Source organism: Mesocricetus auratus, unplaced genomic scaffold, assembly GCF_017639785.1.
Source record: "Mesocricetus auratus isolate SY011 unplaced genomic scaffold, BCM_Maur_2.0 Super-Scaffold_6730, whole genome shotgun sequence".
Lineage (NCBI taxonomy): Eukaryota > Metazoa > Chordata > Mammalia > Rodentia > Cricetidae > Mesocricetus > Mesocricetus auratus.
The window spans coordinates 25,364,620-25,381,189 of NW_024429184.1; the positions used below are offsets into that span (position 1 = coordinate 25,364,620).

The 16,570-nt window shown below is 51.0% G+C and overlaps 1 protein-coding gene across 7 annotated transcripts in view; it reads left to right on the forward strand.

Annotated features, from left to right (window-relative positions):
• The window catches only part of Ankrd6 (ankyrin repeat domain 6), a 155,985-nt gene that overhangs the window by 127,382 nt on the left and 12,033 nt on the right, over positions 1-16,570 (forward strand). For 5 of the 7 annotated variants that reach the window (XM_040740496.1, XM_040740501.1, XM_040740492.1 and 2 more), the window contains 10 exons: positions 865-963; positions 2,815-2,913; positions 7,100-7,198; positions 8,652-8,750; positions 10,655-10,753; positions 11,722-11,799; positions 13,914-14,018; positions 14,977-15,108; positions 15,426-15,611; positions 16,390-16,542. In XM_040740496.1, coding sequence (XP_040596430.1) covers positions 865-963; positions 2,815-2,913; positions 7,100-7,198; positions 8,652-8,750; positions 10,655-10,753; positions 11,722-11,799; positions 13,914-14,018; positions 14,977-15,108; positions 15,426-15,611; positions 16,390-16,542 — 1,149 coding nt within the window. The remainder of the gene's footprint in view (positions 1-864; positions 964-2,814; positions 2,914-7,099; positions 7,199-8,651; positions 8,751-10,654; positions 10,754-11,721; positions 11,800-13,913; positions 14,019-14,976; positions 15,109-15,425; positions 15,612-16,389; positions 16,543-16,570) is intronic. The other 2 variants (XM_040740509.1, XM_040740505.1) reach the window with 2 other exon arrangements.

A 16,570-nucleotide genomic window follows, 5' to 3' on the forward strand; every position in this document is an offset into this window, starting at 1 on the left:
GTCCTGAGGCTCAGCAAGCTGATCACTCTATACCAGAGCTGTACACAACCCCGTTCTCCTCATCCCCTGGCCCTGCACTCGTTATTTACACCCGAAAACATCCGCACTGCTCACCCATCTCCCCTGTCAAGCCTGGACCTCAGACTTACTTGATTTGACTCCGGCGTGCGTGCCGGAGATGAACTGTGCTCCCAGAAGCGCGGAGCTCAGAGCCCTCCCCTCTCCTGTCACTGTGGCCTTCTTCTCGCCTCCGGGGTGTTTATATGTCCTCTCTGCCACAGCTGGGAAAGAGTCCTTTTCTTCTAGTGCCCTGGGAGAAAACCTGTCAATCCCAGGAATGTGGTGCTGGGAAAGCCAGCACCCATCAGCAGGAGGTATCTCAGAAATACGCAGCGAGAGGCCGCAGTCCAGGGGCCTCTCATCCCTGCTCTCGGCTAGTGCAAATCAGTGAACAAATTCCACACCTGCCATCAAAGCACGAGGCCCTTAAACCGCCAAACTGGAGAGTGAGTCCTCTCTAACCTGGGCCTGGGGACCTAGTGGGGAATAAGTATTGCAGGAGTTGCTGGTTGAACTGAATGGCGTACACAGCCTGGCTCCCCGACACGCCCCCACTAGGGTAGCTGGAAGGAGGCTGACTCTCCTTCAGTGGTAGACCTGAGTGTAAAGCTACTCTTGCTATGGATGTGAGAACCCGTGTGCACTCCACTAATAGAACCCCAAAGCTTGCCTTGGCTGTGGTGACCAAGCCCTTCTGCGAGTAGCCAGTCTCCTTGAGAGGACAGGAGACATCCTGGTGTCTTAAGGAAGAAGTGATTTGGCGGCCACCAGAGAACCCTGCTGTTCTTCTGTGTCACTTCCCAGGGGGACCAGACAGCTCTGCACCGGGCCACTGTGGTGGGAAACACTGAGATCATCACAGCGCTTATCCGCGAGGGATGTGCCCTGGACAGACAGGACAAGGTAAGAGGGACGGTGTGGCCTGCAGGACCCCGGGGCAGAGGAGCCAGCATGACTTGCTGTGATATTGTCCTTCTCCTGCCTCGCAATGAGAGGTCAACCCAGATTTCTCTGGAAGGTCAGGGCCCCAGCAGGTGTGTTTGCTTACAAGCCCTTGCCACTGTCTGTGCCTCTGTGCTAACAGCTTTAGTCCAGGTCCGTGTGGAAGTTTGTGAAAGCCCGGTGGCGGTGGTGGCACACACCTTTAATCCCAGCACTTGGGAGGCAGAGGCAGGCGGATCTCTGTGAGTTCGAGGCCAGCCTGGTCTACAGAGTGAGTTCCAGGACAGCCAAGGCTACACAGAGAAACCCTGTCTCAAAAAAAAAAAACAGCAAAAACAAAACAAAACAAAAGTCTGTGAAAGTTCACTGAAGTGGGTGAAAGGCACCCTCAGAGGCTCTGTTTCCTAAATGCGCAAACAAGTTCAAGTTTTTAGCTTTGAAGAAAAAGAGAGAACCGAATAATTTCTTTCTTCACAGAATCCTAATGATGCATGTGTCCTAACCAGATGTTTTTAAATTGTCAAGTCTTAAAATGTGGGACTTTGCATTTAAGTGCAGAACAGCCTCTGTGCCCCCCAGCTCTTCATTAGAAAGAGTGAATATGTGCAGAAAAGTGCACAGATGTCAGTGCACACGATGCTCCTCAGCCCATCAGAAGGCTCCCGGTCAGGAGCAGTGCCTCTGCAGCCCCAGGCCTTCTCAGCCTCCCTGCCTCTCGCTGCTCCCATAATGGTCCTGGCTCAGCCTCGTGGCCCCTCGCCCTTCCCAGCCTTGTCTCTGGAAGCCTGGCTGTCCTCCTGTGGGTGCCGGGTGCATTGGGCCCTAGCTCTTTTGGGCACGTCTCTGGATGGGAGTGTACTCCTGCCCTGAGCATGCTTACATGTGCGTTCCGACCTGTCCATATTTCATCCCTCTCTCATAAGCAAATGGGAGCCATTCCATTAGTTTGTGTTTAAAACCCTTGTATCTAGAAATCTTGTTTGGCTTTTTTACAATCATTGTTTCTTCACTGGTCATTTAGAATCCTGGGGCTTTTATACTAAGCTAGAGACCACTAAATTTTGATGAAGAGATGGGTATGGTGTTACATGCCTTTGATCTTTTTGGTTTTTGGAGACAGGGTTTCTCTGTGTAACCTTGGCTGTTCTGGAACTCGCTCTGAAGACCAGGCTGGCCTTGAACTCGCAAAGATCAGCCTGCCTCTGCCTCCTGAGTGCTGGGATCAAAGGTGTGTGCCACCACCGCCCAGTCATGTGCCTTTAATCTTAGCTATCACAGGATGTCTAGATTTGAGGCCAGCCTAGTCTACATATGGAGTTCTAGGCCAGCCAGGGCTAAATAGTGCTCTCTTAAAAACATAATAAAAGTTTTGGGTGAAGAAATGGGGTTGGTGGAGTCATCTACCTACTGGGTTCCTGGGCCTTATAAGGCCCAATTGCAAGGATTCTTCTGGCTTCAGGAAAATAGTGGGGCACAGGGGACAGCGGAGGTGGGAAGGAGTGACAGTGGGCCATCCCAAGCCTGCTGTTTCTGGGGACAAGTTGTGGGAGGCCTTAGAGCCTTTCTGGATGGCGCGCTTCCAAGCAGACTTAGGCCTGACCCAGGCACCCACCTGCTGTTCCTCCTCCGTGTGTCCTAAACAGCTCTTGTCCTCTGCTGTTGCTAGGAGAACGGAGAGACTTGTCACTCAGATCTGTGCTCTGTGGTTCCGATGGCCCCACTGAGGAAGGCCCTATAGCCACCACCATGTGTTGTCTTATCGAGAAGAGCCAGACCCTGGGTAATGTGCTGTCTTCCACTGTGTTTACTCAGGATGGGAATACAGCCCTCCATGAAGCCGCCTGGCATGGGTTCAGCCAGTCAGCCAAGCTGCTTGTTAAAGCGGGAGCCAACGTGCTTGCCAGGAACAAGGTGAGGCCCAGCAGCTGAGCTCCTCCTTCACAGATGAGGGACATGGGAATCTTTGTCCTGGTTTGTGTCCTGTCCATGAGAAGAAGCACCAGGCAGAGCTCGCTGGGGCCTGGAGAACCCTGCAGGGCAGGCTCACCTAGAAGGCTCACTGCAGAAGTAGGAGGGCTAGTGCCCCAGGCAGGTAAGTGTGCCACAGGGATGAGACCCGCTAGTGTGAGAGACCCCTGGCCGCTGCGGGGACCCTGTCCTCGTCATTTGACACTATTACAGAAGGACAGCTTGGCATGGAAAATGTTGGCAGAAAACCAACAGTCAGTAGCAGCATGGTAGGGTGAAGTGGGCTGGGGACATGGAATTGGAGCAGTCGGCTGCCTTTGGGAGGCAAGCTGTAAAACGAAAGTGATTCTGCAGGATTGCGGATATAGGCTAGAGCACTTGTCTCCCATGCACAAGATCCCCAGGTCAATCCCTGGCATCACCTAAAAGGAAAAGAACTTCCTGCCTATTTGTGTGGTAGCTGCTATCCCAGGTTTCGGTTCTTAAAGCAGCAAAGTATCTAGGAAAACTTTATCCTTAAGTATTTCTATGACAGCAATACGTAAAATGGTAAAAAAACACAGGACAGGAATGTAAAGTCATTCACTCAGCATAAACACAATATAATTTAACTCACAGTTTCAATGACTATGTTATGAATCATGAAAGAGCATGACAGAGGACTACATGGTCAAACATACATGCCTCAATGCTAATGTGAATTTACATTTTGTAAAAACTAAGCCTGGAAAGGTATCACGGGAATATTAACTGTGGTTATCTACTTGAATTTAGACTTACTAATTTTTGGTTGTGTTTTACTTTTGTACCTTTCCCAAAGTTTCTAAACTGAACTGATTATTTCTTCCACCATTAGGAGAAGAGATGTAAATTATTTTAAAAGTAAAAGAAACATTGTCAGCACTCTTAGAATATTTGCAGTAATGTTGAAGAGTTGCACTTGCTTGGTTGGTGAACCTGGCTGGTGGTGTCACATAGAGAGGTGTAGGAGTACTGAGTCTGTGCCTGGGGAGGAACAGCATGAGAAGCATGCTCAACATCACACACACACACACACACACACACACACACACACACACACAAACATAGACGTGCACTCGCGCGTGCGCAAGCACACATACATGCACACATACAGAGACACGCACAGACACACACATATACATACTCACACACAGTCACACACACATACATACAGGCTTACACACACGAGCACACACAGACACACACAGATACATACTCACAGAGACACACACACAGCACAGAGGCACACACACACACACACATATACGTACTCACACACACAGAGTCACACACACAACACATACAGAGATACACAGACATACACACACTCACAGACACACACACATACAGAGACACGCACACATACACATGCACGCATGCATACACAGACAGAGACACCACACAGAGTCACACACACACAACACCTACAGAGACACACACAGAGTCTGGAACTGTAGGTCAAGAAACCAAGTATCTGTAGCCCAAGATCCTGCACACACATCATCACACAAGGTCTTGAGTAGCAGGTTAGGCTGATACTAACCAGCCAATCAGGAATGGTCTCCATCAGTGCTGTGACTTCTTTGGGCCTCACCTGCTGTGGTGCCTAAAACACCTCTGCCTACAGCCATCTAACCCAGGCCTTCCCAGAGGCCCACTGGGCTGCTCCGCAGCAATCCTGGGGCAGCTTTGTGGTCACATTTCTTGTGGCTCCTTCATGGGCAGTGGGACCCTGCAGACAGCATGTGATCAGAATGCTTGCCTCATATGCTCTCGGGCGAGGTTGTTCCGTTTCTTCAAGACAGAGCAGAGTCTGTACTTCCTTTTTATACCAACTGAGAAACGGGTTGTCTTGGTCTGTGAACGAGTGAGTTTGAGCTGGAGCTAGTAGAGTGTGGGACACCTTTAGGGCCAGAAAGCAGCCCAGGTCTGTCTGCTGCGACATGCTGTCCCCTTGCCATGTAGGGCTCCGAGAGGAGTGTGGAAAGCCCCTAGTTCTTTCTCAGGGTCCAACGGGGGATGCTTGCATTCTGCAGACAGTTTCTGAGAAATCTTCTAGAAAGTGCTTCTTATTCAGCCAAAGCAGCATCATGTTGGAGAGTTAGGACCCATCATTTAGGGTGCTGATCTTGCATCCACCGTAGGCCACATTTTTAATGGCAGGTTTGGAGGTGGGGTTTACATAAAGTCTGTTTTTTAGGAATGAATCATGTCTCATGAGTTCAGACAAATGTGTGTGGTTGTGTAACTGCCAACACCAACATAGAATGTCACTTCAGAAAGGCTGTTTTGTACTCTTGTGGCAGTCCCTGGTCAGTCCCTCAGAGCCCCTAGTAACCACACTCTGTGTCCATGGTTTCCCTGGCTGTGCGCTCTCTCCCTCCCTCCCTCCCTCTCTCTCTCTCTCTCTCTCTCTCTCTCTCTCTCTCTCTCTCTCTCTCTCTCTCTCTCTCTCTCTCTCTCCCCCTCTCTCTCTCCATTTTATTTCATGTGTATTAGTGTTTTGCCTACATTAATATATGTACACACATGTGTGCCTGGTACCTGCAGAGGCCAGACAAGACATCAGATGGTTGTGATCTGTCTGTGGGTGCTGGGAATTGAACCTGGGTCCTCATAAGGGCAGCCAGTGCTCGTTTCTGAGCCATCTCTCCAGCCCAATGTTGCCTTTTTCTTGATCTGAGTAATTTCACACACCATTGATATTTCTTAGTGGCAAAGTAAATTTTGGTGTGCTCCATTTCTAGAACCATTGGACTTCTTTTATTTCATTCAAATTTTTATCACATATCTAACCACTGCCCTGAAGTCAACAGCTCAGAGATCAAGAGTGTTTAGACATAAGTAGACGCTTTGCTGGGAAAGCAGCTAAGTTTGCCATGTTCTCAGCCTGGAAATTAAAACCTAAAAACAAAAACAAAACAAAACCAAGGCAGCTCTAAGCTACGCTTGATTTTCAGAGAGATTTCTCAGATGTGGACTGCTAGATGGGCCTTCACCCAGCTTGAGGAAATCTGAGTCCGGAACAGGGCCACAGTCCTGTCCCCAGGAGCTTCTGGTGTGCAGCGAGGGTGACACGGAGGGTTGAGGCGGTCTACCTCATCAGGCCACTGGCTGGCCTTCCTCCTCATCCCTGGTGATAATACCCAAACAGGCTGATTAGAGCCACGGTTATGAGAAGGAGTGCACTGGTGATTCAGTTTTAATTTATTTGCTTGTTATCTTCTCCAAATGCTGTGGTATTCTTTTCAAAAGGAGTATAATACCTGGAGTTTCCCTGACCGTGCCGTGAGGTCGAGGGGAGGGCAGGCGAGGGGAGGAATGCACAAAGCTGCAGGGGGCTAGGGGGGCGACCGCAGCTCTTAAGGTCAGCAGGACACAGCCCAAGCCAGGATTTAACCACCGCAAGCTGCTCACTGTATCTTACCTGCTTTTCCATAAGTACCGAGAAAACGCTCTTCTAGGGTTATCTGCAGCTGTTCCCCTAGAATCAAAGAGATCTCTTCACATGATGGCATTTGCGAAATTATTGTGGACATTTTCCTCAGGTGGTGCTTAAGTGTGGTTAGCAGCAGTATTGCCTCTAAGGTCAACCTTTTTCCACAGTTCACGTGTTTGTGATGTAAAAAACTGAAAAACAGGTATCGCAGTGCATGCTTCAAGTCACATGTTAGCCTCACCCCCACCAGTCCCAGAGTATTCGAGCCCAGCTACTGCCTATGCTGAACAGGTTCAGAGCTGCACCCATGCTTGTGGTCCAGGAAATAATACAAGGACCAATGACTCATGCTCAGGGCCTCGGGAAGGAGAGCCCGAGCTCCGTTTCTGGTCAAGAAGTCAGCCTGAGCATGGGAAGTGCTTTTCTGTATGGCTTTAACTCAGGAGGGGCAGAGGTAGAGCTCAGAGCCAAAGCTTGGGGACAGAGGGAACAGCCATTTGAAGTCCTTATTCATGGTTCTTGTATCTGAAACACCAGTTGGGATCCCTATCATGATGCATAATGTGACAATGGCTGGCCTCTTCCTGAGTAAGACTCTCCGTGTGCACGGCCAGTCTGTGCAGGCGTATGCTGCTAACGTGTCCTCCCTTCTGTCCTCCTCTCTCCCAGGCAGGGAACACAGCTCTGCACCTGGCCTGCCAGAACAGTCGCTCCCAGAGCACACGCGTCCTCCTGCTGGGCGGCTCCCGGGCTGACCTCAAAAATAACGTGGGTGAAAGTATCAGTGTCTCTGGGTCACTCTCTGTTGTCTTAACTTGGAAAAGAAACCCCCAGGCAGAGTCAGTGTCAATATCTAGAAACTAAAGTGCCAGAGTGTTTGGGGCCTAATCTCTAAATTAATTTTTTGCTAATTTTCAAGGGGTCATTTAGGGAAAAAATGCTACTTTCTCCATTTGTGCCTCAAGTTTACTTTATCATTTCTGTGTCTGTCAGGACTAGAAAGCTCACCTGTGGGTAGTGAGCTCTTTGGCAAACCTCTATACCCAAACATATTTACATTATAATTTATAACAGCAGCAAAATTATAGTTATGAAGTAGCAACAAAAATAATTTTATGGTTGGGGTCACCACAACATGAGGAACTTTATTAAAGGTTTGCAGCATTAAGAAGATTGAGAACAACTGTGTTTGTGGTTTCTTTTTTTTATTTAAATTTATTTATCTATACAGTGTTCTGTCTGTATGCATCCCTGCAGACCAGAAGAGGGCACCAGATCTCATTAAAGATGGTTGTGAGCCACCATGTGGCTGCTGGGAATTGAACTCAGAACCTCTGGAAAAGCAGCCAGTGCTCTTCACCACTGAGCCATCTCTCCAGCCCAAGAGGACAAGTGTTTTAAATGCTTTAAGAATGTCTGGTATCCAGTAGAGCATTGCACTGCTGTCTGGGCCAGTACCAGGCAGGGCTGTCCTGTGACACTCAGTACCTAGCCTCTTCCAAGGGCAGCTGTTGATAACTACAGCATCCTTTAGTTATCACATGCAGGCAGGGCAGTGGTTGTCGAATGTGTCACTAAAAGACCTTCCTGTGTTTTCTGAGGAGAGCCTGTGGCTTAAGCTTTTCTCAGAAATTGCCAATATCTCCCCGTTTGGGGCAGACTTATATGATATAACTCTAGAATTCACTTTGCTTAGTGGTCGTGATCATCTCAACAGATGGAAAACGCCAGTGGGAGCCTGCAAACCATCGTGGAGGTCTGTCTCTGTGTTGTCACAGACAGTGGAGTCTGGCCTTTCCCACTAAGAAGGATTCTGAGATTTTCTGATTCATCTGCTCCCTAGACTGTATTGCTCCACGGAGGATTTTAGCATCCTTCCGGCTGCCATAGGTCTCTGCTGGGAAACTCATTCCAAAATGCTGTCTGTCTAACTCTGCTTATTCCAGACACTGTTGTAGGGGAGGCCAGGGTCTGTGGAGCCTGTCACCCACATTAGCTGTCCCACAGTGCCCATGAAGAGCAGTATCTAGTTTTATATACACAAAAGCAAAGCCAAGCAAAGGGTCTTGGGATTGGAGCCGCTGTGTTAAAGGGGTGGTTTATAGTTCAGGCTTACACTCCCTACAGCACAGAGAGTTGTCTGCCTGCTCTTAAGTGATGGCCTTTTTGTTGTTAGGCTTTGTAACTGCTCAGGGTGTTGAGACTTTGATTTCATCCACAGGCGGGAGACACCTGTTTGCACGTGGCTGCTCGGTATAATCACTTGTCAATCATTAAACTCCTCCTCAGCGCGTTCTGCTCTGTTCATGAAAAGAACCAGGTCAGTGCACATACCTCTCCATGGGCGCAGGCCGTGTCCCCACAAGGGCAGCCTAATGGGTAGGGACGGGGTAGAGGCTGCTGGGAGGTGCTGCCCTGGGGCTCACCTGGGACCCCACCAGTACTGACGCAATGTCTCTGGCCTGTCTGGCTGCCTCCATCCTTGGACACACATCTATCCGTTCCTGTGCTTATCCCCACAGTTACAGGGTGAACCGTGACTTTTGATTATACTATGATCTTATCAAGAAAACCTACACAAAGGAGCGCGGTTTAGAAAAGAAGCAAGGGCGGAGGGCTGCAGAGATGGTTGAGAGCACTGGCTGCTCTTTCAAAGGACCTGGGTTCAATTCTCAGCACCCACATGGCAGCTCACAACTGTCTGGACCCCCTGTTCCAGGGGACCCAACACCCTCACACAGGCATACATGCAGACAAAACACCAGTGTACATAAAATAGAAATGTAAATTAGCAAAAGAAGAAGAAAAGAAGCAAGCGAAATAGGTGTCTCGTGAATTCTGCTGTTCCAGTCCTGCCCGGCCACTTCTGTGTGAATTGCTGGCTCTCCTGTTTCTGTTTGCCTTTGTGGCGAGCTGGGTACCTAAACCTGGAATTAAACTTAGATTGTGGGACAGATTAAACATACCCTATAACAGTGGCTTCTACCCTCTCTGGATGCTTAGGAGAGCCATCGGGGACATTAAGATGCCGCCTTGGGCCTGGCGGTGGTGGCGTACGCCTTTAATCCCAGCACTCAGGAGACAGAGGCAGGCGGATCTCTGTGAGTTCGAGGCCAGGCTGGACCGATAGCCTCCGAAACAATACAGAGAAACCCTGTCTCGTAAAAACCACAGGGAAAAAAAAAAAAAAGATGCTGCCTTGGGTCCCACCCCATGTAAAAGAATCAAAAATCTCTGTGCTGTACATTCAGCAGAGACAGTTGTACATCTCCCTCCACTCCCCAGGCTTCCAGGGCAGAGGCTACCCCCCTTTCAGTCTCCACCCACCGGCCTTAGCAGCACGTGACAGCATGGAACTTAAAAACACACAAAACATTCCCATCTCAGCCCCACCGTCAGAGATCCCCACACCCAGCCCACACTGGACACGAGTGAAACCGGGTCTAGGAGAGGGACCCTGGCACCAGCACTTCTTAAGAAGGGGAGTCACTTCACAGAGCTCTCCCCAGCACCAGTGATGGGGGTGAAATAGGCTTTTGCCTCTACTCAAAGATGGCTGAACTTTCCCACTGCCCATGAGTGAAGACTGGGGCTGTTGGTCTGCTCGGCCAGGGGAGGGTGAATCTCATTTCTCCTGTGTTTGTCTGACCCACACCTGTCATTCCCGCCTTTGGGAACTGGCTTCATTTCAGTGCTGATCACCCGGGAACACTTTGTATAAAGAGAGTATGAAAACTTACGGGCTGGAAGGGGAAGCGTAGTAAGCCTTAAGCAAATCCTGGGCCTTAGTGTCCCCACCTGAGCCTGCAGATGAACTGTCCCAGGGTCCCTGATCCATGCAGCCTACAAGTCTCTCTACTTTTCCTCAGTGCCAGCTCAGAAGCCAAGCTGAGCTCCCTGGTCCATTCACAGGGTTTAGAGCTCTGGGCGACACGCTCTTAGCACCTCAGCCTATCTCCTAGAGGCTTGGAGGCCCTCCATTCTCAGCAATCCAACTGGTCCTCTTAGCCATACATATGTGACCCTGGTCTGTGGCTTCTGGACTCCATATTATAAATGAATGCATTGATCTTTCAGCTTTGGGGTCTCTTCAAGACTGTCACAGTGAACTTCATGTTTGTAGAGCAAATCCTGTTTGGATTTGGAGAGTGTCCTAGGCAGAGAAGCATAGCTAGCCTGGGACCAATATGTGAGTTTAGCAAGCTGTCTTCTGGTTGCTTGCAGGTTGGAGACACAGCCCTCCATGTGGCTGCTGCCCTAAATCACAAGAAGGTAGTCAAAATCCTGCTGGAAGCTGGCGCTGACACGACCATTGTGAACAACGTAAGTTGAACTGCAGCAGTGAGTTTCACAGACTTGCAGTCCCTGAGGATTCAGTGAGCTTCATGGCCATAGCCCCTGGTGCCCTCATCTGGATTGGATGAGCTCTGAGCTACCCCGGGAGTTAACTCTTTCAGACACTGGGCTGGGGTGAGCACGGCCTGGCAAGAAGAGAGTTCTGAGGGGTCCTCACCAAGCTGGCATGTGGGCCTCAAGATGGCCTCTGGCCCTGAAGAGATGGCTCAGAGGTTAAGAGCACTGGCTGCTCTTCCTGAGGTCCTGAGTTCAATTCCCAGCAACCACATGGTGGCTCACAACCATCTGTAACGAGATCTGGTTCCCTCTTCTGGCCTGCAGGCGTACATGCCAGCAGAACACTGTATACATAATGGCCTCTCAGCTTTGAAGCCACCTGAGAGCCCCGCCGCCTTTCTCCCCAGGACTGTGCCTTCCTCTTCACAGCCTGCCTGATCATTTCTGTGGCTTCTCTAGCCAGCACCCTTCTTCCTGCAAGGCTCTGGGGCCTGAAGCTGGCTTTCTTTGTCTCTGTGGCTAGCTCACCCTGCCTGCACCCCGCCCCCTCTTCCCTTATAGCTCTAACCTGCCTGGTGCTGCTGTTACCTTGTCCAAGGTAACTACACTCCCAGGACACACTCTGCTTTCCTGTGGAGTCCCCCTGATGTCACTTCTGGCGTCTAATACAGCCCACCTCTGGCTGTAGCTCTGTGCGGAGACTGCTCCTGTGGCTGCCTGTGGGTGGTTGTCTGATCCCGTGTGCTGATCAGCAGGAAGGGCCTCTTGGTCTTCCCTTTTCCTGTCCTCTGGGCTAAGAGGCATTAGTGAACCTTGCTAATGTACTCCACTGAGGGACTGAGGCCCAGGAGCCGCCCTTCCACCCGAGTGTTATGGAGAGCGGAACTGCCCGTGCCTGGGGTCCCTTTGTCACCTGTCTTCCCTGTGTCTTTCCTCAGGCAGGCCAGACCCCGCTGGAGACTGCCCGCTACCACAATAATCCTGAAGTTGCTCTGCTACTCACCAAGGCTCCCCAGGTAGGAGGAGGGCATCTTACCGATCATGCGGGGCTACACAGTTGCCCTCATAGCTGAGAATGGGGGACTCAAAGCCCTTCTGGTCCATGAGTGGATGTTGAAAGTGTGTGCAAAAACTGCTCACCATAACCTCTCCCCACCCCGCAGATGCTTGTAATCCGGAGAAGACTGCCCCCTATAGAGATTAGCAACCCTGCCTGCTTGTTCAGTTGTATACCATGAGCCCTGCCCCCAGCATATGATAACCCACCTCCCTGCTCAGCTGTGTGTAGTACACGTGCTGAACTTCTAGGGTGCTGCAGCCACCCCGTCAGAGTGAGCACAGCCAAGCCGGCCTCAGTTTTGTTGCGTCTGTGTGTCCATGTGTTCTTCATCCCCTTGTCCCTAGTCAGGGTCCTCGGACCCCATTCATGCAAGGGTGCCGTACCCCCACCTCACTCCAGCTTTGGGAAACAGAAAAATGCTGGTCTGTCACGGTCAGAAAGTAGAGAGTCAGGGGGCAGTCCGTCTGCCATTTCAACACTTGGCGACTTGACACCCACTCGGCCCTGTCCTCAGTCTCTCACAGGGCCGTGGGTCTGGGGGCTGCAGACTTCACTCAGAGAGCGCTGTGTTTTAAGTCCACCTGTTAGCCATCCCCTGGAGCTCAAGGGTCTTCACCTGTGCTCTCTCCTGAGCTGGACTGCTTTGCGTCTCCGTTTAAAAGTGGCTTACAGGGCTGGAGAGAGGGCTAGGGAGCTGAGAGCAGCGGCCGCTCTTGCAGAGGGCCCAGGTCGAGTCCCCAGCACCACGTGGTGGCTCACAACCATCCATACCTCCTTTTCCAGGGGTCCAATGTCCTCTTCTGGCCTCTGTGGCACTGTGTGCAGGTGGTGCTCATACATAATATAATACGTCCTTTGCATATTGTTTGCATATTGTTGTCTGTAGTTTCACATGCAACTTGCTTTGTCTGTAAAGAAAAATCCTTTTGGTGAGGCCTTTAGTTAAGTATGTCTTGTTGGCAGCAGCACTAAGAAGACGCTTTCTCCCAAGGCCTCCGGGCCAACGTTCATAGATTCCTGGAGTCTGGAAAGCGCTGCTGATGTTCTGTTCGGCCCACTGTGGGCCTTACAGTTCTTTCCAGCAGCCAATGGTGCTTGCTGCTGCTGCTTTGGGTTCAGATGACCTCCTGGCATTTGTCATATGTGATGGCTGTGTTCACAAATGTGATGAAGTTCAGGCTTGAGGTCAGAGAGAGTCCACACCAGGGGAGCAGTCAGCACTAGTCACTCTGCCAGACTCGCCCATTAGTCTGAACTGTCACCAGCTGTGGTTTGCGTCAATGGCTCTGAGACTTTTGTATTCTTAAATACTATGGGCCAGAGGTTGAAGGTTCTTGGTGCCTCAGACTGTGTTTGGAGGAACACACTCTGCCAACTGAACACCTTAGTGGCTAAGGACGGGCAGTGACGGCAGGTACAGCCATCTCCTGTTCCCGGCTGACCCCAGAGCTCCCCATCTTTTCCATTTGACGAGAAGGAGCACCGAGCAGCCAAAACCACGTGCTTGTCCAGTTGCTGCTGGGTCCCCCGACAGCTCCTGTCCTATGCCCTTGCTGGCTCCTTCTGCTTTACTGCATTGTTAGGGGCAGATACCGGTCCCTTTGGAAACACGGAAAACCTGATAGCCCGCAGATACACCCCAGTGATGTCAGAATTAAACTGACAGGTTTTTTTCCATATACTTTGGCCAAGGGAAATGAAGGTAGAAAGTGAAACTGTCTGGAGCAGGGCTACCTCATGGCAGGCATTCCTATCCTAGTTTATGTAAGTGGCACTCTCTGCTGGCTATGTACATTATCTGGCCATGCCAGCCTAGCACACAAATGCTGTTATTATCATCATAGAAGTCTCTTGTGATCAGAGACAGTGCACTACCCATTTCTGGCTTCCCTTTGTGCTCAGCACAAGACCAAGAAGGCACAGGAAGTCCAGAGTTTTCTGTTACTGCTCGTGTTTCCCACCAGGCTGTGAGTTCTGCTAGGTCAGAGTGCCATGCCCAAGGCGCTCTGCAACATCATGTTGACGCTGTGTCCCCTTCACCCCTACAGCTATGGCGTTTGTCTCTTTCAGATCTTGCACTTTAGCCGTGGGCGAAGCCTGAGGAAAAGGAGAGAGAGGCTCAAGGAAGAGAGGCGGGCCCAGTCTGTGCCCAGAGATGAGGTGGCACAGAGCAAGGTGTGAGGGGCCCCTTGCCCTGCTGCTGCTCTCCTTAGCCCGTCCTTCTCACCGGGCTCAGGCTGCTTCCCCTTCCAAATGTCCCTCCCTGTCTGTCTGTAGTTCCAGATCCTGTGTCTTTGTGTGTATGAGTGAGGAGAGTGGCCTTCCTCCCTGTGTGCCCTGTGTGCCTGAGGCCTTTGTCCCACGACTGTACTGTGCCCTGAACTGTGCAGAACTTGGATTCTGCAGCTGTGGTGCCCATGTTGTCGCCTGGGGCCTTGTTAGCAATGCAGACTCCTAGGCCTCACTTGGACCTGCAGGAACAGGAGCTGTGGATAGAGTCAGTCTGGTGTGTTTGAACAAGCTTTCTAGGGGATTCTGAGAGTCTCTAGGGCAGGCTGCTTCTTCGGTTTCTAACTAGAGACTGGAGCGAGGCTGTTCTTCTGTGTCAGAGAAGGATGACGCGGGGCACAGCAGGGTTGCGTTGTACATAGAATACGAGCTTGACTTGGAGTTTCACCCCTCAGCAGTGCCATTGTGCAGTGAGCAATATGGGATCCCTTGGAAGTTTTTTGCCGGGACAAGGTCTCACTGTTTAGCTCTGACTAGTCTGGAACTTGCTAGCTAGCTTAAGCTGGCCTTGAACTCCCAGAGATCCGATCCACCTGCCTCTGCTGAGATTAAAGACATGTGTGAAGCACCCAGTTCTTTGAGAATTCTTGGCAGGGACTGTGATATAGAGATTTTTTTTTGAAAACACAAAAGCACCAAAGTATGGACCCAAGAGCACAGTTGGTTTTATCCAGATGAAAGCCCACCCGCACAGCCAGCCAGCAGCTGTTGCGGAAGACTTCTGTCATTGGCTAATGTCCCAGTGGGTCCATGATGGGATGGAGTCTTGTAAGCACACATTTACCCAGCTGGGGTCAGAGGCCAAAGATTCAAGTGTAGCCATTTGGGGGTTTCTCTTTTGTAGGGAAGTGTCTCAGCAGGAGATACCCCCAGTAGTGAGCAAGCTGTCCCCCAAAAAGAGGAAGCCAGAAAAGACTGCCCGGCAGCTTCCCAGGAGCCCAGGAAGGGTGACAGGAGGAGAAAGTCGAGGCCAGAGGTGAGGAGCAAGCAGGTCCTGGGAGCAGGGCACATTTGGGGTTGGCGGAGGGCCTGGGGTGACTTGCCCAGCTGGGACACTGTGCCTCTGGCTGGCTGTTTGGGAATGAACACGAAAATGAAATCTCCTGGCATTAGACATCTGAGAGGGTGCTCATGCGTTCCTGGGTGTCCTCTGGACCCCAAAGCATGCTGGGGTTCTTCATTTTCTATTTCTGACACAGGGCTACATTATGTAGCATGGGAGATGGACCTGCTGGCCGGGTACCACTCCAGTGGGTGTTGCAGGGACTTAGGGGTGGCCCTTCCTTCCCACAGGTGTCAGCACTCTCTGACCCCACCCCAGCAGCAGATCAACAGCCTGGACACCAAAGGAACCCACACAGTCACCATCACCCCAAAAAGAAGAGCAGACACCGATGTTGGTCCCCACCTCCACCACATGGATTCAGGGCCTACCAGCTCTACACACTGTACAGGGGCGAGGATGGAAAAGTGATGCAGGTACCGCACAGCCGCCCTGGGCCAGCAGCCTGCAGACGCTATGAGCTGGCGAAGCCCGGGCCTGGGGGTCCATGGCCACTCAGGACTTGACTTAGACATGAGCCACAAGGGCCCCACCCAAACGTGCATATGTGCCGTGCCGTGTACACCCCAGAAGTCACTACCCATAGCATCTGTACCATCCTTTAGGCACTTCTGTCTTGAGGTCCCAGAGTGGGTGGCTTCAAGCATCTTTAAGACAGGTACTTACCCAAAGCTCAAGCAATGGGACTTCCCATGCTAGCATGGGGACAAGTCTGTCCCCTTAGTCTTCTGCCTCCCCCTGGTGTCCTGAGTGGCACAATGGTGGCCCTAGATGATATTTTAATAAAGAAGGACTAATTTACTAATTTCTACCTCTCTCTCTGTCTCTCTCTCTCTCTCCCTTTCTTTCTCTGGGGTGGGGGAGAGTATTTGTGAGTGTCATACATTATGTGTATGTATTTGAGTGCATACACCCAAGTGTGTGTACTTGCAGAAGCCAGAGGAGGGCGCTGGGTTCCCTGCTCTATCACTGTACATCTTACTCCTTTGAGACAGGTCTCTCACGGAACCTGGAGGCTACCACGCCCCAGTGATCCTGCTGTCTCTGCCCCCACAGCTCTGGGATTACAGATGTACATGCCTGGATTTTTCCATGGGTGGTAGGATCTGAACTCAGGTCCTCAGGTTTGCACAGCCAGTGCTCTTGCTCACTGAGTCATGTTTCCAGCCCCTGATTCCTTTTTCATTCCCCCAGGCACCAATAAAGGGTTGTCGATGCGAACCTCTAATCAACAAGCTGGAGAACCAGTTGGAGGCGGCGGTGGAGGAGATCAAAGCTGAGCTGGGATCAGTGCAGGATAAAGTGAACACAAAGCTGGGACAGATGGAGAGCAAGACCCAGCACCAAGTAAGCCGGCGGCTCAGCCTCCCGGGAC